We start from the raw sequence: 23,109 nt of genomic DNA, 5'->3' as shown, positions 1-23,109 counted from the left end.
AAGAGGTTCTGAATCTCCCAGAACCTAAGTTACAAGCAGTTGGAAGTTGCCTGAGGTGGATGCTAGGAATTAAACTCCAGTAAATGGTTTTAACTGCTAAGCCATCTCCTCAGTCCTTAAACATATAATTAACACACACACATACACACACACACACACACACACACACACACACACAAACCTGTTTAGTAGGTTTTTGTTGTTTGTGTGTATATGGTTTCAGGGCTGACCATTCTGTACTGGATAACCAGAAAGGGGCTCATCTCTGGGATAGGCTAATTTTTCCTCTCCTGTGTAGCAATAGTCCTCAAAGAAAAAGATGCTATCAATTTGGAAGTGGAGTGGGGCATAGGAGGGGTGGGAGGGAGTAAAGGAAAGAAGAAAGATGATACAATTCTATTTTAATTAAAATGTATAACAAATAAAAATCAGCTTAATTATTTAAAATGAAAGGGCAATTACGTTCTAATACGGGCAATCAAATGGAAAGGAAGTTTGAGCAGCCAAGAGCCATAAAATGAGCTCAGAAACAAAAGTAGGTAAGACAAAAGACATTGTAGCAATCCAAGGAAGAAATGAGAAGAGGTTGGAGAAGGGGGGGGGGGCACAATGGCTAGATAGAAGATCTTATAGAAAAGCTATAGAATGCTGATAAAATTAAGCTATAATTTAGGACATAGCTTCAGAGTGAAAGTTAGAAAACCCATGCTGGGCACTGTGGTGCTCACCTCTGATCTCAGCATTCAGAGGCAGAGATAGGCAGACACTTCACGGCCAGCCTAGTCTACATAGCAAGTTCCAGGGCAGTCAGGGCTGCACTGTAAGACCCTGTCTTAAATACATATTCGTGTGTGAGTGTGTGTGTGTGTGTATGTGTGTGTGTGTGTGTGTGTATACACACAACAACAACAAACTTCAAATGCATTAAAGAGAGATGTTTCTTTCTTCCCTCCATCACCCACACCCTCCACCTGCACCCAAACCTTTGACAGAAACCTAGTGAGAGAGATTAAAGTTAGATGCTTGATACTGTTGACTCTTGTGATTAAACACACACACACACACACACACACACACACACGCTTTTAATTTTTTTTACATACATTCATATATACATTGATTGATTGATTGATTAATTGACTAACTGACTGATTGGGTGTGCTCAGGGAGAGTGGGCATGCAGGAGGTTCAAACAGAATCTGTGGGAGTCAGTTCTCTCCTATTTGGCATGCTCTAGGGGACAGAACTCAGATCTGTCAGGCTCAGCTCTTGCTATATAGCCCAACTGGCTTTGAGTGAGTCACTCATTTTCCTCTGCCTTGCAAGGACTGAGATTCGAGATGTGGACTAATCATACCCAGATCATGCTGTTAATTTTGGTTATTTATATTTTGATTAGAAAATAATCCCATCTCACCTGCTTAAAGTTGCATGATGTCTAGGACATTTTCCTAAAATAAAATAGACAAATCCTTTCTCTAACTGCAGATTGTCTGTGTTGAATAATATAAGCTGTATATTAGAGATACAGTTCATATTTATTATTCCCATCTGACTTAAAATTATAAGAGAGTACCTGAACTCAGTAGCTGTTACATGCTGAGGGATCTCCCCAGCCTAAACATTATAACTTCGTTTAAAACTATATATTATATATATATTTATATATAAATACTATTATAAAATTATTTTATATAATATAATGTATAATTGTGTTAAAGGAAGGAAAGAGAAGCAATCTAGTTTATCTGATTAACTGAACAAATATTTTGAGTGTTTCCATTATAGCAATAACTGTTGGAAGAACCAAGAATACCAGATAAACTCAAGAAAATGAAAATAATAAGGGTAGCCTTTACCATTGGTAACTCCACTCCACATGTGCATGTGTGCTTATTATATATATACACACATATATATAACATAATATACTTTTCTATAAATATAAATGTAAATACATAGATATACATACATATATATCATATATACATATATATCACCTCATATCAGACGATAAAGCAATGCAATGTGTGGCTCATATTTGTTGAATGAACAACACTGTAAAAACACATTTTATCTTGGGGAAGGACCTGTAGAGATCTCACTTTATCCCATTTGAATGTTTGTATGTGCATCTACCCGTGTATATGACCAGAGGTCAGAAGAGGACATTGGGCACACCATCCCACCACCCTCCTTATTACTCTCTCTTTTTTTTATTAACTTGAGTATTTCTTATATACATTTCGAGTGTTATTCCCTTTCCCGGTTTCCAGGCAAACATCCCCCTCTCCCCTCCCCTTCCTTATGGGTGTTCCCCTCCCCATCCTCCCCCCATTGCCATCCTCCCCCCAACAGTCTAGTTGACTGGGGGTTCAGTATTAGCAGGACCAGGGCTTCCCCTTCCACTGGTGCTCTTACTAGGATATTCATTGCTACCTATGAGGTCAGAGTCCAGGGTCAGTCCATGTATAGTCTTTAGGTAGTGGCTTAGTCCCAGGAAGCTCTGGTTGCTTGGCATTGTTGTACATATGAGGTCTCGAGCCCCTTCAAGCTCTTCCAGTTCTTTCTCTGATTCCTTCAACGGGGGTCCTATTCTCAGTTCAGTGGTTTGCTGCTGGCATTCGCCTCTGTGTTTGCTGTATTCTGGCTGTGTCTCTCAGGAGAGATCTACATCCGGCTCCTGTCAGCCTGCACTTCTTTGCTTCATCCATCTTGTCTAATTGGGTGGCTGTATATGTATGGGCCACATGTGGGGCAGGCTCTGAATGGGTGTTCCTTCAGTCTCTGTTTTAATCTTTGCCTCTCTATTCCCTGCCAAGGGTATTCTTGTTCCCCTTTTAAAGAAGGAGTAAAGCACTCACATTTTGATCATCCGTCTTGAGTTTCATTTGTTCTAGGCATCTAGGGTAATTCAAGCATTTGGGCTAATAGCCACTTATCAATGAGTGCATAGCATGTGTGTTTTTCTGTGATTGGGTTACCTCACTCAGGATGATATTTTCCAGTTCCAATCATTTGCCTACGAATTTCATAAAGTCATTGTTTTTGATAGCTGAGTAATATTCCATTGTGTAGATGTACCACATTTTCTGTATCCATTCCTCTGTTGAAGGGCATCTGGGTTCTTTCCAGCTTCTGGCTATTATAAATAAGGCTGCGATGAACATAGTGGAGCACGTGTCTTTTTTATATGTTGGGGCATCTTTTGGGTATATGCCCAAGAGAGGTATAGCTGGATCCTCAGGCAGTTCAATGTCCAATTTTCTGAGGAACCTCCAGACTGATTTCCAGAATGGTTGTACCAGTCTGCAACCCCACCAACAATGGAGGAGTGTTCCTCTTTCTCTGCATCCTCTCCAGCATCTGCTGTCACCTGAGTTTTTGATCTTAGCCATTCTCACTGGTGTGAGGTGAAATCTCAGGGTTGTTTTGATTTGCATTTCCCTTATGACTAAAGATGTTGAACATTTCTTTAGGTGTTTCTCAGCCATTCAGCATTCCTCAGCTGTGAATTCTTTGTTTAGCTCTGAACCCCATTTTTAATAGGGTTATTTGTCTCCCTGAGGTCTAACTTCTTGAGTTCTTTGTATATTTTGGATATAAGGCCTCTATCTGTTGTAGGATTGGTAAAGATCTTTTCCCAATCTGTTGGTTGCCGTTTTGTCCTAACCACAGTGTCCTTTGCCTTACAGAAGCTTTGCAGTTTTATGAGATCCCATTTGTCGATTCTTGATCTTAGAGCATAAGCCATTGGTGTTTTGTTCAGGAAATTTTTTCCAGTGCCCATGTGTTCCAGATGCTTCCCTAGTTTTTCTTCTATTAGTTTGAGTGTGTCTGGTTTGATGTGGAGGTCCTTGATCCACTTGGACTTAAGCTTTGTACAGGGTGATAAGCATGGATTGATCTGCATTCTTCTACATGTTGACCTCAAGTTGAATCAGCACCATTTGCTGAAAATGCTATCCTTTTTCCATTGGATGGTTTTGGCTCCTTTGTCAAAAATCAAGTGACCATAGGTGTGTGGGTTCATTTCTGGGTCTTCAATTCTATTCCATTGGTCTATCTGTCTGTCTCTGTACCAATACCATGCAGTTTTTATCACTATTGCTCTGTAATACTGCTTGAGTTCAGGGATAGTGATTCCCCCTGAAGTCCTTTTATTGTTGAGGATAGTTTTAGCTATCCTGGGTTTTTTGTTATTCCAGATGAATTTGCAAATTGTTCTGTCTAACTCTTTGAAGAATTGGATTGGTATTTTGATGGGGATTGCATTGAATCTGTAGATCGCTTTTGGTAAAATGGCCATTTTTACTATATTAATCCTGCCAATCCGTGAGCATGGGAGATCTTTCCATCTTCTGAGGTCTTCTTCAATTTCTTTCTTCAGTGTCTTGAAGTTCTTATTGTACAAATCTTTTACTTGCTTGGTTAAAGTCACACCGAGGTACTTTATATTATTTGGGTCTATTATGAAGGGTGTCATTTCCCTAATTTCTTTCTCGGCTTGTTTCTTTTTTGTGTAGAGGAAGGCTACGGATTTATTTGAGTTAATTTTATACCCAGCCACTTTGCTGAAGTTGTTCATCAGCTTTAGTAGTTCTCTGGTGGAACTTTTGGGATCACTTAAATATACTATCATATCATCTGCAAATAGTGATATTTTGACTTCTTCTTTTCCGATCTGTATCCCCTTGATCTCCTTTTGTTGTCTGATTGCTCTGGCTAGAACTTCAAGAACTATATTGAATAAGTAGGGAGAGAGTGGGCAGCCTTGTCTAGTCCCTGATTTTAGTGGGATTGCTTCAAGTTTCTCTCCATTTAGTTTAATGTTAGCAACTGGTTTGCTGTATATGGCTTTTACTATGTTCAGGTATGGGCCTTGAATTCCTATTCTTACCAGGACTTTTATCATGAAGGGGTGTTGAATTTTGTCAAATGCTTTCTCAGCATCTAATGAAATGATCATGTGGTTTTGTTCTTTCAGTTTGTTTATATAATGGATTACGTTGATGGTTTTCCGTATATTAAACCATCCCTGCATGCCTGGAATGAAGCCTACTTGATCATGGTGGATGATTGTTTTGATGTGCTCTTGAATTCGGTTTGCCAGAATTTTATTGAGTATTTTTGCGTCGATATTCATAAGGGAAATTGGTCTGAAGTTCTCTTTCTTTGTTGTGTCTTTGTGTGGTTTAGGTATAAGAGTAATTGTGGCTTCGTAGAAGGTATTCGGTAGTGATCCATCTGTTTCAATTTTGTGGAATAGTTTGGATAATATTGGTATGAGGTCTTCTATGTAGGTCTGATAGAATTCTGCACTAAACCCGTCTGGACCTGGGCTCTTTTTGGTTGGGAGACCTTTAATGACTGCTTCTATTTCCTTAGGAGTTATGGGGTTGTTTAACTGGTTTATCTGTTCCTCATTTAACTTCGGTACCTGGTATCTGTCTAGGAAGTTGTCCATTTCCTGCAGATTTTCAAGTTTTGTTGAATATAGGCTTTTATAGTAAGATCTGATGATTTTTTGAATTTCCTCTGAATCTGTAGTTATGTCTCCCTTTTCATTTCTGATTTTGTTAATTTGGACACACTCTCTGGGTCCTCTCGTTAGTCTGGCTAAGGGTTTATCTATCTTGTTGATTTTCTCAAAGAACCAACTTTTGGTTCTGTTGATTCTTTCTATGGTCCTTTTTGTTTCTACTTGGTTGATTTCAGCTCTGAGTTTGATTATTTCCTGCCTTCTACTCCTCCTGGGTGTATTTGCTTCTTTTTGTTCTAGAGCTTTTAGGTGTGCTGTCAAGCTGCTGACATTTGCTGTTTCCTGTTTCTTTCTGCAGGCACTCAGTTTTCCTCTTAGCACAGCTTTCATTGTGTCCCATAAGTTTGGGTACGTTGTACCTTCATTTTCATTAAATTCTAAAAAGTCTTTAATTTCTTTCTTTATTTCTTCCTTGACCAGGTTATAATTGAGTAGAGCATTGTTCAATTTCCACGTATATGTGGGCATTCTTCCCTTATTGTTATTGAAGACTAGTTTTAGGCAGTGGTGATCTGATAGCATGCATGGGATTATTTCTATCTTTCTGAACCTGTTGAGGCCCGTTTATTGACCAATTATATGGTCAATTTTGGAGAAAGTACCATGAGGAGCTGAGAAGAAGGTATATCCTTTTGCTTTAGGATAGAATGTTCTATAAATATCTGTTAAGTCCATTTGGCTCATGACTTCTCTTAGTCTGTCTACGTCTCTGTTTAATTTCTGTTTCCATGATCTGTCCATTGATGAGAGTGGGGTGTTGAAATCTCCTACTATTATTGTGTGAGGTGCAATGTGTGTTTTGAGCTTTAGTATGGTTTCTTTTACGTATGTAGGTGCCCTTGTATTTGGGGCATAGATATTTAGGATTGAGAGTTCATCTTGGTGGATTTTTCCTTTGATGAATATGAAGTGTCCTTCCTTATATTTTTTGATGACTTTTAGTTGAAAATTGATTTTATTTGATATTAGAATGGCTACTCCAGCTTGCTTCTTCTGACCATTTGCTTGGAAAGTTGTTTTCCAGCCTTTCACTCTGAGGTAGTGTCTGTCTTTGTCTCTGAGGTGTGTTTCCTGTAGGCAGCAGAATGCAGGGTCCTCGTTGCGTATCCAGTTTGTTAATCTGTGTCTTTTTATTGGGGAGTTGAGGCCATTGATGTTGAGAGATATTAAGGAATTGTGGTTATTGCTTCCTGTTATATTCATATTTGGATATATGGTTATGTTTGTGTGCTTTTCTTCTCTTTGTTTTGTTGCCAAGACGATTAGTTTCTTGCTTCTTCTAGGGTATAGCTTGCCTCCTTATGTTGGGCTTTACCATTTATTATCCTTTGTAGTGCTGGATTTGTAGAAAGATATTGTGTAAATTTGGTTTTGTCATGGAATATCTTGGTTTCTCCATCTATGTTAATTGAGAGTTTTGCAGGATACAGTAACCTGGGCTGGCATTTGTGTTCTCTTAGGGTCTGTATGACCTCAGTCCAGGATCTTCTAGCCTTCATAGTTTCTGGCAAAAAGTCTGGTGTGATTCTGATAAGTCTGCCTTTATATGTTACTTGACCTTTTTCCCTTACTGCTTTTAATATTCTTTCTTTATTTTGTGCGTTTGGTGTTTTGACTATTATGTGACGGGAGGTGTTTCTTTTCTGGTCCAATCTATTTGGAGTTCTGTAGGCTTCTTGTATGCCTATGGGTATCTCTCTTTTTAGGTTAGGGAAGTTTTCTTCTATGATTTTGTTGAAGATATTTACTGGTCCTTTGAGCTGGGAGTCTTCACTCTCTTCTATACCTATTATCCTTAGGTTTGATCTTCTCATTGAGTCCTGGATTTCCTGTATGTTTTGGACCAGTAGCTTTTTCCGCTTTACATTATCTTTGACAGTTGAGTCAATGATTTCTATGGAATCTTCTGCTCCTGAGATTCTCTCTTCCATCTCTTGTATTCTGTTGGTGAAGCTTGTATCTACAGCTCCTTGTCTCTTCTTTTGGTTTTCTATATCCAGGGTTGTTTCCATGTGTTCTTTCTTGATTGCTTCTATTTCCATTTTTAATTCCTTCAACTGTTTGATTGTGTTTTCCTGGAATTCTTTCAGGGATTTTTGCGATTCCTCTCTGTAGGCTTCTCCTTGTTTATTAATGTTTTCCTGTGTTTCTCTAACGGAGTTCTTCACGTCTTTCTTGAAGTCCTCCAGCATCATGATCAAATATGATTTTGAAACTAGATCTTGCTTTTCTGGTGTGTTTGGATATTCCGTGTTTGTTTTGGTGGGAGAATTAGGCTCCAATGATGCCATGTAGTCTTGGTTTCTGTTGCTTGGGTTCCTGTGCTTGCCTCTCGCCATCAGATTATCTCTAGTGTTACTTTGTTCTGCTATTTCTGACAGTGGGTAGACTGTCCTATAAGCCTGTGTGTCAGGAGTGCTGTAGACCTGTTTTCCTGTTTTCTTTCAGCCAGTTATGGGGACAGAGTGTTCTGCTTTCGGGCATGTAGTTTTTCCTCTCTACAGGTCTTCAGCTGTTCCTGTGGGCCTGTGTCTTGAGTTCACCAGGCAGGTCACTTGCAGCAGAAAAATTGGTCTTACCTGTGGTCCCGAGGCTCAGGTTTGCTCGTGGGGTGTTGCTTATGAGCTCTTCGCGGCGGCAGCAACCAGGAAGATCTGAGCCGCCCTTTCCGGGAGCTTCCGTGCACCAGGGTTCCAGATGGCGTTTGGTGTTTTCCTTTGGAATCAGTAATGTGGGCAGAGTGTAGTCTCTTCTGGTTTCCCAGGCGTGTCTGCCTCTCTGAAGGTTTAGCTCTCCCTCCCACGGGATTTGGGTGCAGAGAACTGTTTATCCGGTCTGTCCCTTCAGGTTATGGCGGTGTCTCAGGCGCAGCGGACCTGCCGCTCCTGGCCCCTCCTCTATGGGAACCCAGAGGCCGTATGCAGTTTCCTCTTGGGCCAGGGATGTGGGCAGGGGTGGGCAGTGTTGGTAGTCTCTTCTGCTCTGCAGTCTCAGGAATGCCCACCTGTCCAGGCGGTGAGGTCTTTCTCCCACGGGGTTTGGGAGCAGAGAGCTGCTTCGGGCCGGGATCCGTGGGTTTGGGACTCCCGGTAAACACAGGAAGTGCCCGGTCCTAGAGGAATTTTGCCTCCGTGTGTCCTGAGTTCACCAGGCAGGTCTCTTGCAGCAGAAAAGTTGGTCTTACCTGTGGTCCCGAGGCTCAAGTTCGCTCGTGGGGTGCTGCCTACGAGCTCTCCGCGGCGGCAGCAACCAGGAAGATTTGCCTCCTTATTACTCTCTTATGACAAGGTCTCTGCACCATGAGATCACCACCCACAAAATCCACTGACTGGGACTCATGGGAACTTGCAGAGATCAGGGAGTCAGTAGGGGTCTAACCTGGGTTCTCTAAGCATCTGTTACAGATAAGCAGTTTGGTGTTGTTGTGGGAATCCTAACAGTGATCAGGGGCTGTACCTGACTCTTTTGCCTACTTTTGGGACCCATTTCACTACTATGTTGCCTTGTGCACCCTTGGTGTGATGATACGTGCCTGGACTTATTGTAGCTTGTTATGTCGTAGGAAGTTTATTCTTTACTAAGGTGAGGTTGAAAGGGGGGGTGAATCTGAGGGAGAAGGGAGATGGGAGGAGGAGGAAGTAGAGGAGGAGGAGGGTGAGGAGGAGGAGGGGGAGGAGGAGGGGGAGGAGGAAGAAGAAGAAGGAGAAGGAGAAAGAGAGGAAGAGGAAGAGGAAGGAGAAGGAGGAGGAGAGGAAGAGGAAGGAGGAGGAGGAGAAGGAGAAGAACAAGAAGAACAAGAAGAACAAGAAGAACAAGAAGAACAAGAAGAACAAGAAGAACAAGAAGAACAAGAAGAACAAGAAGAACAAGAAGAACAAGAAGAACAAGAAGAAGAAGGTATCTTCCACTAAACCTAGAGTGTTTTGGGCCAGCAGCCACCAGGGCCCCAGCAATCCTCCTGTCTTCACATCCTGTTCCCTCCACCTACGCCCTTGCCACAATAGCTCTGCAGTTACGAGTGTGCAGTTATGCTTGGTTTTTTACATGGGTACTGGGGATTTGGACTCAGGTTTTCATGCTTGTGGCTGTAGTAAGTGCTCTGACCTGCTAAGCTATCTTCCCAGGCCCAGCTTTCATGTACTCTAAAAGACTGAACGAACTTCTTAGGGCAAACCTGAGACCTTCCTTCTACTTCTTATACCTGTTGAGCCATCAGGCAGTAGGGCAATCTCTTGTAATCATATGAGTGTGCAAGCATGTGAATGTACATGCACGTTTGTGTGTGTGTATGCACATGTGTAGAGTGTGTGTGTGTGTGTGTGAGAGAGAGAGAGAGAGAGAGAGAGAGAGAAAGAGAGAGAGTGTGTAAATTGCTTACCTCTCTATTCTTTCATGTTCATTTCTAATAAGGTTTTTACTAAAGACAAATATCAGATTAATATCTTCCCTTATACCTCTTCACATTTGTGCGTGTGTGTGTGTGTGTGTGTGTGTGTGCGCGTGTGTGTGTTCCACATGAACATCAGAGAATAACATGTAGGAGTCAATTCTTTCCTTGTACCATATTTGGATCCTGGAAATAGAACTCAGGTCATCCACCTTGACAGCAGGTGCCCCTACCCATTGAGCCATCTTACCAGCCCAGAATTCATCTTCTCAGAAGCTTGCTACCATTTGTAAAGACCACCCTCACAGCTCCATGTTTTCATGTTTAGTTTGCACTACAAGAACTGTGGATTCAACTAAGTTATGCCTTATTACTATCAATATTCAAGAAGTGGAGGTACTACTGGTAAAGTCGCCTGTATTATTTTCATTTTCTCAAATTCATCTCATATTCATAGTTCTTCCAACAGTCCTTGCTATGAAGGAATCACTAAAATTATATGTTAAGTTAAGCATGATGAACTAGCTTTGTTTCCCCCTTTTTTCCTCTGACACAATTGTTCAGGAACTATATTAAGTCCAACACTCGTGCACCCCTGACTTCCTCATTTTCTCAGTGTTGGCTGTACTTCCTGTGAACACCCTTGCTAGCTTGTTCTTCATCTGGGAGTCTAGCACACCTGACAAAGATATGAAGGTCAGGTCTTGAAGAAAACAATCCCAGGTTATATTTTAGAAGCTTCATTTTATCTAGAACAAAGAAAAGAGAAGGATTATTCCAGAGTGAAAAGTGCATCCTGTGTGGTTCAGTGTGTAGACTATGATGGTAGCTAGTTATATTTTGGGATCCATCCAATTGCCACTAGTCTTAGGCAAGTGCCAGGAATCAGAGGGACCACAGCTCAGTTAAGGAAGGGTAAGAGACAAAGAGAACTTTGGTAATTTAGCCTAAGTATTGAAATTGCCAAGGAGGAGCACAGCTGATACTTAGAATCTGTAAGACAGGGTGTCAGGTCACATCTCTCCAAAGATGGTCCACACAGTGGGGACACCAAAGAGTTTTGTTGCTGCTCAATGCAGAGTAACAGAAACCAGACTTACCTGCTCCACAAAAAACACTTTTTAAAAAGAGGGAAAAGTGTGAGGGAAGCCTTTGTAGATATAATGGATGTTCAGTCAGGAAGGATGCTGACCCCTGAAACAAGAGGAGAGCCCTAGTGTTGCCCCCCTACTACTTCCTTAAGACAGACCCTAGGCTGCAGCTCAGGGAAAGAAAACTCAGAGCCCAGAACTAAGAGTCGGGGGGACTATTTGTGGTGGCTAGAGACTGAACTCCAGAACACCAGACACAGACAGGTACTCAGAGAGAGAAAACCCTTCAGAGAGCCTGTGCCAAATATTGGTCAGGAAACTGATTAGTGTGTCCACATGAGAAAACTATCCAAGGCCATAGGAGAAAAATCCAAGAGGATTATGAAATAGAAACCCTGGCTACTCAAATAGGTTAGGAATAGTCACAGCAATGTTGAAAAATTAATATTTCATCAGGCATTGGGTTAAATACTTGGGAGGATTTGATCTCAGTGGAGAATAATTATTCCAGGACTGAGCATTGCTCCGGAACCACCTAACAAAACTTAAGGTAAGCTCTAAAAGAGTGAAATAGATCTCAGGGCCAGCGCCTATGAGGCTTCGGGTTCAAAGTTCACTATCCAAGAAGCAAGAAACTCTAACTCACAACAGAACAATTGATCAACTGAAATGAAACTAGACTGATGAAAGCACCAGGATTAGTAGGCAGAAAGAAAAGTAGAAAAAAAAAGTTGAGAAAAGTATCTGTCAATGAATTAAACTACAATCAGTAAATATATCTTTCAAACCCAAGTGTAAAATAGAAACATTTTCAGATACACAAAAATTGAAAGGATTAACCAGAAGCAAAGTTGATCTACTGGAAGATTAAAGAGTGGCCTTCATACAGCCAAATGCTACTGTTAGATAGAACTATGGGTCTCCTGAGAAATGGAAAGAATTAGAAGTTGAAATGATTACATGAGTAAATATATAATTTTCTCATTGATTAAATTAATAAGATATAACTGAGTAAGGAAAATATATATTGTGGTGCACATACACATGAAAATGTCTAAATACATACTTAAAAAGGCAAGACCTTAGAATCATAGAAACACATATGACAGTGTTGGCAGCAACATGAGAGGTCTCTGTGTTCTTCCTTCCTTGTAGACACACCAAGTCTACAGCAACTCCTAGATTCATTTCGTCTTTGTGAGCCACCCCAGTCATTAGAGAGACTCTTATACTTCGGGCGAGTGCACCACTACACAAAAACAGGTCCAAAAGGTGGAGCCACAGTCTCACTCACTATAATCTCTACTTCTGGCACAGAGTGCTATGCAATGAGAAGGGAACCCCAACTCAGTATTTCCCGGAAGAGTAAAGGAAGGAATTGGATCATGCAGCTAGCATCCTAACTTTTCCTGGCCCTACCACAGGAACTGGCTTCTGTCTTTCTTGTTCAGAATGTTAATAGGGCAAGTGTGTACTAATTCCCGAGGAGCTACACAAAATAAAACAACATGGAGTCACTTATCACAGCTCCTTCCTCAAGTCACAGAACAAGAAGAAAACCTAGGAGCTCTCAGGAGAAGACAGGCGGAGTCAGACCGCGTCTATAACCTCACATCTGTTCTCAGTGCCGTCAAATGGACCAGCTTTGGTTTTGCTTGTCTTTGAGCGGTGACAGGGCCAAGCAAAACTACAAAGAAAATATCGAACTTAAAACTGCTTCACTGCAATTCAGCTGAGTACAGAACAGGTCGGCGAAGAGATCCAGCTCCAAGTTTTTCCTTGGAGACAGGGAGGGTTGGGCCACACTATCAACATTCTATCTTCCCGGAGAGCTACTGATTGGCTCCCATCTTAGCACTGATAGGCATATTCTAGAAACCCGCAGATAGCTTAGAGCAAGGACAGCTGTTTGGGACTAGCATAAAGGTGGAGAGCCTACAGGGGAAACTCTTTCCCTGTACAAAGCTGATTCATCAAAACTGGGAAAGGTGATGGGAGTTCTTTTGTTTGTTTAAATCTCTAATGTGCAGATCTATCAATATACACATATACACACATATCAACAAAAATGGAAAAAAAATAGGGAAACAGAATCCAAACCAACGAATAAGATAAAAAAGTCTAGAAATTGACCATAATGAAAGAGAAATATATGATTTACTTGACAGAGAATTTAAAATAGTCATCCCAGGGATGGAGATTTAACTCAGTTGCTAAGCATGTTCTTAGCAGATGTTGCATGATGTTCTTGCAGAGGACCTGAGTTCATATCCTAGTACCCACGTAGGCAGCATACAACATCCTGCAACTACAGTTTCAGAGGACACAGCACAATATTCTGGTTTCCACAGACATCTGTGCGCGTGTGCACGCACGCAGGGACACACACACACACACACACACACACACACACACTCTCTCTCTCTCTCTCTCTCTCTCTCATACACTCACACACACAAATAAATCTTTAAGAATTTTCTTTGAGGATAGAGTTTTATGTTAAATATTCTTAACATAATAAGGTAAAAAATGGGTATTTGAAATGACTGTGGGAGTCTCAGGTTACCATGTAGTCCTGCAAATAGCACAGAAATGGCATTAAGAAACCCCAGTCACAAAGATAAGAATCTCTTCGGGGGTTGACCCAAGTTCCTGAGGAACATACACTTTGTCAAGAAGCACCAGGGGTTGGGGATTTAGCTCAGTGGTAGAGCGCTTGCCTAGCAACCGGAAGGCCCTGGGTTCGGTCCCCAGCTCTGGAAAAAAAGAAAAAAGAAAAAAGAAAAAAGAAGCACCAAAAGAAAGGCCTGAAGAAGATGCAGGCCAACAATGCAAAGGCAGTGAGTGCACTCGGAGGCCATCAAGGCCCTTGTGAAGCCTCAGGCCATCAAGTCCAAGATGCCAAAAGGCACCAGCCTCAAATTCAGCCATCTAACTTTCATGGCTCCCCTCAAGCTTGGGAAGAGAATTGGAAGCCACATGGCCAAGGGTTGTAGGCTCTGTGGTCCAAAGCCCAAGGTTCAAACCAAGGCAGAGGCCACAGCTCCAGCTAAGGCCCAGGCTTCAGCTCCAGCCCAGGCTCCCAAAGGTGCCCAGGCCCCTGTGAAAGTGCCATAGAAAAGGTTTCTGCCAGTGTGAAGACAGACAGACTGCTGTGACACACCCACCTACACACTATGTGCAGATGACCAGGGTCCTATGCTGTTTTTACAAATAAACTTGAGGCAAGAAAGAGAAAAGAAATAGAAAGCAATAAACAAATAAACATAAAAGGATGGAAATATATTCATAAGGTCCAGTATTATAAGGACCAATGCAATTTCAACAAAAATCCCACCAGGGTTTTCCTACAGAAATTGGCAAGAAGATTCATGCACAAATACAAAAGACTTAGACTTGTCAAAAGCAAAACAACAACAAAAAAACCCAAAAGAAAACCAGAAAATCCTTTATCAAAGAACAAAGCTGTAGGGTAACTCTCCCTGATTCAGAGAAAATTACAAGGTGACAGGAAGTACAACTTTAGTTTGGAATAAAACATACAAGTTGATGAATGGAAAAGAAGGGACAGCTTGGAAAGAGGCCACACCTATAGTAAGGTGACTGTGTGTCTGCGACCTGGCCACGAAGCAGCAGCCTTCTGAGGCATCCCTGTGGTCCCTGCTGGAGTTTTGGCTCTGACTTTGTACTAAGAAATGTCAGTACATTTGACAATGGCAAAGGAGATTCAATAAAGAAAAAGTAACCCTTTAAATAAACAGCACAGAAATTATTAGACAGCTACATTCGGAACTTGGATGAACCTAACGCATTGGATATAAGTAACTAAATGGACTGGGGAAGCAACGTGAAACCTAGAACTATAAAACTTGAGAAAACATAGGAGAAAACTTTCGCTTACTTTGGAAAGGCAATGCTTTCTTGGATATACAGAAATATGGTCTATTGAAAAAGGAAACAAAGGCAGAAATCACACTTTACCAATTTTGAGAATTTTTCTTCTTTGGAAACCTTTACTAAGGCGAAGTGGTAAGCCATAGACGCAAGCAAACAGATGTGGTAAAAACTCATATCCCAATATATGCAATAGATGGGCAATGTGGCAATATATGTAGAATCCTCAAAATTTGACAAAGTCTTAGTTTGTTTTCTGAGGCTGTGATAAAGGCCATCACGGGAAGCAACTCAGCCAGGAAAGGCCACTTCATCTCACACTTCCAGGTGACAGCTCATCACTGAGAGAAGTCAGGGCACAAAAGACAGAAGCCTACAGGCAGGAACTAAAGCAGAACCCCAGAGGAAGGCTGTTCATTGGCTCACTAGCCTCACTCTCAGCTGTCTCTCATACCGCTCAGGACCTTCTGTAGGGAGGAAGTACTGCCCACAATGAGTTGGGCTCTCCATGTCAATCAACAGCCAATTGATAATCAAGAACACTCCACACAGGCCACTGGGAATTTTCTTTAACTGAGGCTCCCCACCTTGTGACTCTGGTCTACATCACATTGCCAAACAAACCACAGCAGTAAAAACCCAGTTGTCTTCTCCTCCTCATTCTTCCTTCTTCCTCTTCCTCCTCCTCTCTTTCTCTTCTTTTTTGATAACTATACTTTGCATAAAAAAATCAAGGAATGAAACATTATATAAAATGTCTTACCATACTTTTATGCTTTGTTTTTTTTATTTTTTGAGACAGGCTTTCTCTGTGTAGCCCTGGCTGTCCTGGAACTCACTCTGTTAGACCAGGCTGGCCTCAAACTCAGAGATTAAAGGCCTGCACCACCACTGCCCAGCAATTAGCATACTTTTTTAAAGTCAGGATTTCACTAGTTTTGTTGTTGTTGTCTTGCTTGCTTGGCCTAGAACTTGCTATGTAGCACGCACAAGCTAGCCATAGTGTATAGTCCATCTGCCGTAGCTTCCCAGAATTACAAGCACGCAAAGCCACACCCAGCCACATTATTTTTATTCTATTCTATTATTCTATTATATTATTATATTATTCCAATTAATTTTTAGATGAGCAACAGAGGTAATTACGGTTTTGTTTGTTTGTTTGTTTTTGTTTTTGTTTTTTTTACTTATTTTGAGGTGGGGCAGTCAGAGCACAAGTTGTAAGAGTCAGTTCTCTCCTCCCACTAGGCAGGTCCCCGGAAGTGAACTCAGATTCTCAGGCTTGGTGACACTGAACATATTCTTCACTAAAGATCACATAAGAAAAGTGAGTGAGAAATGGCAGTATATACTAACAAAGTATCATTATATATCCTTTAAAGATATCTTATATAAGCATCAAAATACCTAAGATGTAAAAAGTGACCAAATCAGGAGTTGGAGACCGTGTACAAACCACACTGCTAGTGGGAACTGAAAACCACATAACCACTTTGTAAAAAACGGTTTGATAGTCTCTTTAAAAGTTAAAACACACTGGGGCCGGAGCAGTAGCTCTGCTGGTAAAGCACTTACCATATAAACATGATGACCTAAGTTTGAACCTAGAGCCCACATGGGCAAGAAGTCATACTGGCAGCACATGCTTACACTCTTACCACCAGGGATGTGGAGACTGGAGGCCTGTGGAAGTTCACTGGGCAGCAAGCCTCGCCCATTGGTGAGACCCGAGACCTGGACCCAATGAAGATCCAGTTTCAGGAACCAAGGTCGGGGCTGGAGAGCTGGCTTAGCAGCTAAGGTCACGTGCTGCTCTTACAGAGGAGCTGGGTTCAATTCCCAGCATCCACTTGGTGGCTCACAACCATCTGTAAACACTATTCCCTTGCATCCACCTACATGCACGTGGTGCCCATACAGGAATACAGGCAAGACATACCTAAAGTAAAATAAATTTAAAAACTAGAACCAAGCTGGATGGCTCCTGATAAATGACCCTGAGATTGACCTCTGACTTCTTCGTCCAGCCCAGGTAGCTGTTCCACATGTACATATTTGCCCAAGAGTAATAAATGCTCTGATATTACAAAGACTTGCATAGATGTATTCTCAGTACCTTTATTCTAATTGTCCCAAATTAAAAATGACTCAGATGTTTATTAACAGGTAAAAAGATAGATATACAATTTATAGTATATACAATGGGATACTTAGCAATAAAGCATGCACATCTCAAGACTACTGTATCGAAATAGCCTATACAAAGGGTTGTGTAATGTCAGCTATCCTATTCTAGAATACGAATATAGAACATGAATATCAGAAAGCAGATCGATGGTTGCTGGATGAGATAGGCAACAAGGACAGATGGACAAGTAAAGGCTGTGGGGAAAGTTAGATGCGATTGTGATTAATGTCTTGATTGCAGTGATGACGTCATGGGAAAACCACATGCTTAACAAACTCCATGTTTGAAGTAGCTGCAGTTTATTGCATGTCAATTTCACTTCAAAAAAGCCATAAAAAAATCTTTACCCAGTGGGTGGAGCCTGTTTTGCTCGACAAAAATACTTCCTTAGAGAATGTTGGCTGTGGTTTTTCCTGCTGCATGATAAAGATTCACAACGGGGTAGCTCCAGCCTTCTTGATAAAAACAGTGTCAGGGGTTACTTGGTTTTATTTTTTTAAACTGTATCTCATGGGTATTAAAGAGGGGCTCATAGGACATAAATGACAATGGGAGCCCTTTGTAGCATTAAAGTTTAGCCATCTGAACACTGCAGGCGTGATGCACAAACATGCCATGCCAGCACTGGGTAATCTAGGATCTGCAAAAAGTCCATCTGAACATTTAATATACTTATACATGCGGTATGTATATGCTAGATAGTGATACACTGTAGAACTAATGTTTTGCTCTAACAAATCAGAGAATTTATACGTTTAGTAATGTTTGTAGAAAAAAATTAGGTGTGTACAATTTTAAAAATTACAAGCCAGGTCAAAGATGACTAACTCAGATTCAAATATAAAATAAAACCTGGAACTTTCAGGAATATGATGGAATATTTTTATGCTCTAAACTTTAAAAAAAATCAGTCTTTACTCAAAATTTCACATCTTACCTAAGATGAGTTCTTCATAAGCTGTATCTAGTGATTGGGAAGCTCAACTTTGCTAGGGTCCAGCCCCCAACAGGGTTAGGTACTGAGATGGGACACAGCTTGAGGACCTCTGGCTTTTAATTTTCTCTTACTGTTCTGCACCCTGCCCCATGGCTTCTGGCAGTTTAACTCTTCTGTTCTGGAGGCCAGTAGATAATAACTTCTGGCAATGAACTCTCTTTTCCTCTCCTGAGGCCAAAATCTGCTGGCTTCTGTCAATTGATTCCTGCTGAAAGAAAAGTTATGTGGGCTTTTTACTCCTTAACTGAGCCTTCATGAGCCAGAGAGAAAGAAAACAAAAAGGATAAAGAGAAAGCCATGCATACACACACACAAACACACAAAACACACACACACACACACACACACACTCATTCACTCACTCACACACACACAAATACTCAGACAGGCCTGACCACCTGTCTCATCAATTGCATATGCATACCTAAATATGTACACATAGTCCTACGTATATATGTATGTACATACATAAAGACAGATATAGATATATAGATAGATAAATAGATATGGAGAGAGACAGACAGACATATGTATATACATATATACACATTTGGTAGATGGAGCAGAGCCTCAGAAGACACATTATTTTTTTTCTCCTTAAACTTTCTTGAATCAAATTATTCAAATTATTTGAATCAAATCTGGAATTCTATAAAGTCATTAATTCATCTAAACAGCATTAATTCATGGAAGTTCATCTTCATCTTGATCTGCAGGAAACTTGCCCAACAGAGTGGGCTATCACCAGGAAGTTATCAATCGAGGCTGTAGGCAGTGAGGGTCTCCTGGTGTCCACTCACACCACGCCACATAAATGAAGAGCATGGTGATGACAAACAGAAAACAGAACGTCAGTCGCAAGAAGCAATCCTGGGACAAAGTCTCTGGGACCGAGACTTACCAGGACACCTCATCCCTGCAGAGCAAGATGGTAGACCGTCTCCAGGAAGCTCACTTGCCCATGGCAGCTCTACCTGCATGGCATCTGTCAATACTCTCATTTCCTCTCAGCAACACTGTTAACGTTCAAAGTGTAAGAGTAAGAAAGACAGACGCATGTCTGCTTTTGTGTGTGTGTGTGTGTGTGTGTGTGTGTGTGTGTGTGTGTAAATGATTGTAGATGTGAGATCAGAAGAGGAATGGAAGAGGGGGGGAAAGTCATAAGGAAGGGAGAAGGGGAAAGAAGAAGGTAATAGAAAAAATGGATATGAAAGCAGAAAGGAGGACTTGGAAGTAAGAGTATGGGGGAGGGGGTGTACATGGGGGAGGGGTGAGAGGAGGAGGGCCCAAGGCACATGTGTATGAGAATGCCAATTTGAAACCTATTTCTCTGTATGTTATCTCTGTATGTTAATTAAAAACAAATATTCTTAAAGTGCAAAGAGAAGTACCAAGAGAGTACCCTGTATTGCACTATGATAGAAAGATATATTGGCATGTTAGCAAAGTGCATATACTACGTATGGATTCTGACTCTGAATTCCACACTATGTTGCTTTTCTTCCTTTACTGCAAAAAGCTCCACTTCCCCCAGGTCTAATACAAAAGCTAGAGAGATTGTTTAGATGCATGACGACTCATTCAGTCTTGTGTAACCACCATTAAAGAATTATCTCTGTAGGAGTTATAGTTGTCTGGTATGACCCCCCAAAGACTAGTGGATAGAAGTTTTGGAAAACTATTTTACAAAGAGTAAAATGTTAAAACTATGTCAGCAGAAGTTTGCTCACTTAGCAGAAGTTATCTTTCATAGGTGGTCATGGCCATGCTACGTGATTAAGAGATAATTCTAGCCTCCATTTTCAGTAGCAGATACTTTATTTGGGAATTTTTTTTGAAAGTCTAATAGAAAGTTTGTAACAAAAATGAGTCCAAAAATTAATCCTGGAATATTTGAAAATAATTGGAATATATATACATATATATATATACATACATATATATATATATATATATATATATAACATTGTCTGTGAACTGTTAGGTTTAGATTTTTCTAAACCTACTTTATTTAGGGTTCTTGAATGCTTCAACCTCCCTTTTAACCTACTGACTAGAGATTGGGGAGAAAGAAGGTTAATAGGAAAAGGGGCTTGTGGACCTAGAAGTGGTTTAGAAGTAGTTCTTTGGAGTGATTATTACCAGCAGTCCAATCGAATAGCAAACACCAAACACAAATCACTAGCAGTAGCTCCCTCTATCCAGTAGAAACATCAAGGCTCCTCCAGTTGGCACAAGTCAATGGAAACAGCAGGAATACTATGAGAAGTTCTCTGGCATGTTTCTATCTATGACGTGAACACCCATGAAGACCAGGAAGGATGCTGCAAGCATGAGCATCCTCTCTCTGTTTATGGGGTTCCATTTGTACTCTCTCCACGCCCTCTCAAGCATCAGCTCCCACAAAGTGTCACATGACCTCTCAACAAAACATCCTCTCCCAAGACAGCTTCCAGAAAAACATCACACATGTGACACAACTGAGTTTCCAAAGAAACTAGAAATAAATACCGCTTCAGTAAATATCATCATAAATCAGTGTTTTTGTCTCTGTCAGGGTGGTGTCATTGTCTTTGACAATGTTATGGTTATCTGGTTATCCTGAAAGGTCAAGTTTATTGTGTTTGGCGATGCTAGCTGTTCTACAAAGCTTTACGAGTTTATATTACCTTTAAAGCAGTTGTTCTTGAGTGAGTACACATAAGAAATGTGCGAATTTGGGTACCTTATTAAATGTAGATTCTCATCCTTAGTTTCCTCTTCCTTAGCACTTCCCATTTAATATGTGTGTGTGTGTGTGTGTGTGTGTGTGTGTGTGTGTGTGTGTGTGTGCGCGCGCGCGCGTGCATATGAGCATGAGCATGAGCATGTGCACATGATTGTGAGGACAGGACAGGCACATGCATGCCATGGCACCTATAGAGACGTCAGTGGGTCAGAGGTCTTCTGTGAGAGGTTAGTTCTCTCACCATCCACCTCATTGACATTGTTCCAGCCTGTGAGCTTTTGAGCCAATTGCCTGTCTCCTCCCGCCATCTCATCCAAAGAGTGTTAGGACCACAGAAGCATGCTGACACCTGCACCTTCATGGCTTCCAGAAATCGACCTCGGGTTCTCAGCCTAGTTTGGCTGGTGTCTTTATCAACTGAGCCCCATCCCTGGCACTCAATATGTGTTTAAAGGGTGTTCAGACACTTGAATTTTTTTGAAACAATTACAGGTTTATTTAAGACTATAAAATAATGTAAATAAAATCCTATAATATCTTTTATATGATTTCCCCCAATAGTATCATCTTTCAAAACTACAATTTAATAATGCAGAGTGCTGCATTGCTATATTCAGAATTTTTTTAGACAAGTATTTCAAGTGTTTTTTCTTTAAAAAACAAAACAAAACAAAAACAGTGTAAAAGGTTAGAAAGGTACACTGTGAAAAACAAAAAGAACCTGGAAAAGGTTAACTCCTTTTGCATCCAAGTTTACACCACATGCAAAAGTTTATGTTCAGATGAATCCTATCTTTTAAAAAACAAATGCTGACCTATTTTGTTTGTTATTCTTTATCAGGAACAAGAGCCATGATGAAATGTGTGGTCCTTGTCATCCTCGGGCTAACTTTGCTGTTGGGAACACAAGCCATGCCTTCAAGTCGCCTCTCCTGTTACAGAAAGTTGCTAAAAGATCGTAACTGTCACAACCTTCCGGAGGGCAGAGCCGACCTGAAGCTGATCGATGAAAATGTGCAGCATCATTTCTGGGAGGGGAAGGGATGTGAGATGATCTGCTACTGCAATTTCAGCGAATTGCTCTGCTGCCCCAAGTAAGGGAAAGGCACTTCGGAATGTACTGCTATGATATATTTGTAGTAAAACTTCTTTTTTTTTTTTAAGATTTTTTTTTATATGAATGCACTGTACCTGTCTTCAGACACACCAGAAGAGGGCATCAGATCCCATTACAGATGGTTGTGAGCCACCATGTGGTTGCTGGGAATTGAACTCAGGACCTCTAAGAAGAGCAGTCACTGCTCTTACCCACTGAGCCATCTCTCCAGCCCATAAAAAAGAACACTAGAAGCACGTTCCCTGACCAGGAATCAAACCCAGGCCACGGCAATGAAAGTGCCGAATCCTAGCCACTAGACCACCAGGGACACACATAAAACCTCTTAAAATATCATCTCTTGCTGTCTTACATAGGCATCTTCATCTTCCAGCAATAATACAAAGATAAATTTCTCTGTGATTTTTCTCTATACAGAAATTTAAAATATGGAAATCTACACAAATGCATGTAGTACAATATGTCCAACTTTAAAATATTTTAACATTATTCCTATTTATTTATAAGATTGCTCCAATTATTTTATCACGATTATAACAACAACCCCAAAACACATGATTTTGGTTTTTGAGTGTTGCATAAATGTAACATTCAATGAAGGTTTATTATGTACCAGTGATAATAAGTTTTTTATAGGTATTAATAAATATTATCCACTCAATAGACTCATGGTTCAGTACTATGGGTTTTTTTGTTTTGTTTTTGATTGGTTTTGGTTTTGCTTGTTTTGTGGTTTTTTGTTTATTTTGTCTTTTGGTTTGTTTTTTGTTTTTTGTTTTTGTTTTGCTTGCTTTGTTCTGCTAAGTTCTTTTGTCTGTTTTGTTGGTTGGTTTTGTTTTTTGTTTTTTTAGTTTTTTTTTTGTTTTTTAGCTCTGGGGTTTTCTCAGACTAGATCTCAACTATAGCGTAAGCTGTCTGGAACTTGTGTATACTAGACTGACCTTGAGAAGGTGAACACTCAGGGCGATCCTCCTAAGTGCTAGGTTCACAGCATGAGGTACTGGACCTGGCTTAGAACAGCTTCAGAACTAGGTTTGCTGAAACTAATCACTCTTAAATAAACTCCAATCCCATTTGCTTTCAGGCCCGTCCTAGTTGTATACCATTCTTGTTGAATGACTGTGGTAGAGTTGTATAGGTGAGAAGATCTGAGTTGAAGGCTGAT

The 23,109-nt window shown here is 40.7% G+C and overlaps 2 protein-coding genes and 1 non-coding gene across 2 annotated transcripts in view; 1 reads left to right on the top strand and 2 right to left on the bottom strand.

Annotated features, from left to right (window-relative positions):
- Erich1 (glutamate-rich 1) overlaps positions 1-23,109 on the bottom strand; it is a gene marked incomplete at its 5' end in the record, with an annotated part of 52,793,804 nt that overhangs the window by 44,590,526 nt on the left and 8,180,169 nt on the right.
- The window catches only part of Scrg1 (stimulator of chondrogenesis 1), a 28,241-nt gene that overhangs the window by 3,243 nt on the left and 1,889 nt on the right, over positions 1-23,109 (top strand). Inside the window, exon 2 of the mRNA NM_033499.1 lies at positions 21,669-21,921. Coding sequence (NP_277034.1) covers positions 21,680-21,921 — 242 coding nt within the window. The 5' untranslated portion in view covers positions 21,669-21,679. The remainder of the gene's footprint in view (positions 1-21,668; positions 21,922-23,109) is intronic.
- On the bottom strand, positions 22,183-22,254 carry Trnae-uuc9 (transfer RNA glutamic acid (anticodon UUC) 9). The gene has a single exon. It is a non-coding gene; the product is annotated as a tRNA-Glu (tRNA).

The sequence above is a fragment of the Rattus norvegicus genome, chromosome 16 (genome assembly GCF_021556685.1).
Source record: "Rattus norvegicus strain SHRSP/BbbUtx chromosome 16, alternate assembly SHRSP_T2T, whole genome shotgun sequence".
NCBI lineage: Eukaryota > Metazoa > Chordata > Mammalia > Rodentia > Muridae > Rattus > Rattus norvegicus.
This window is presented reverse-complemented; position numbering and strand designations above follow the sequence as displayed.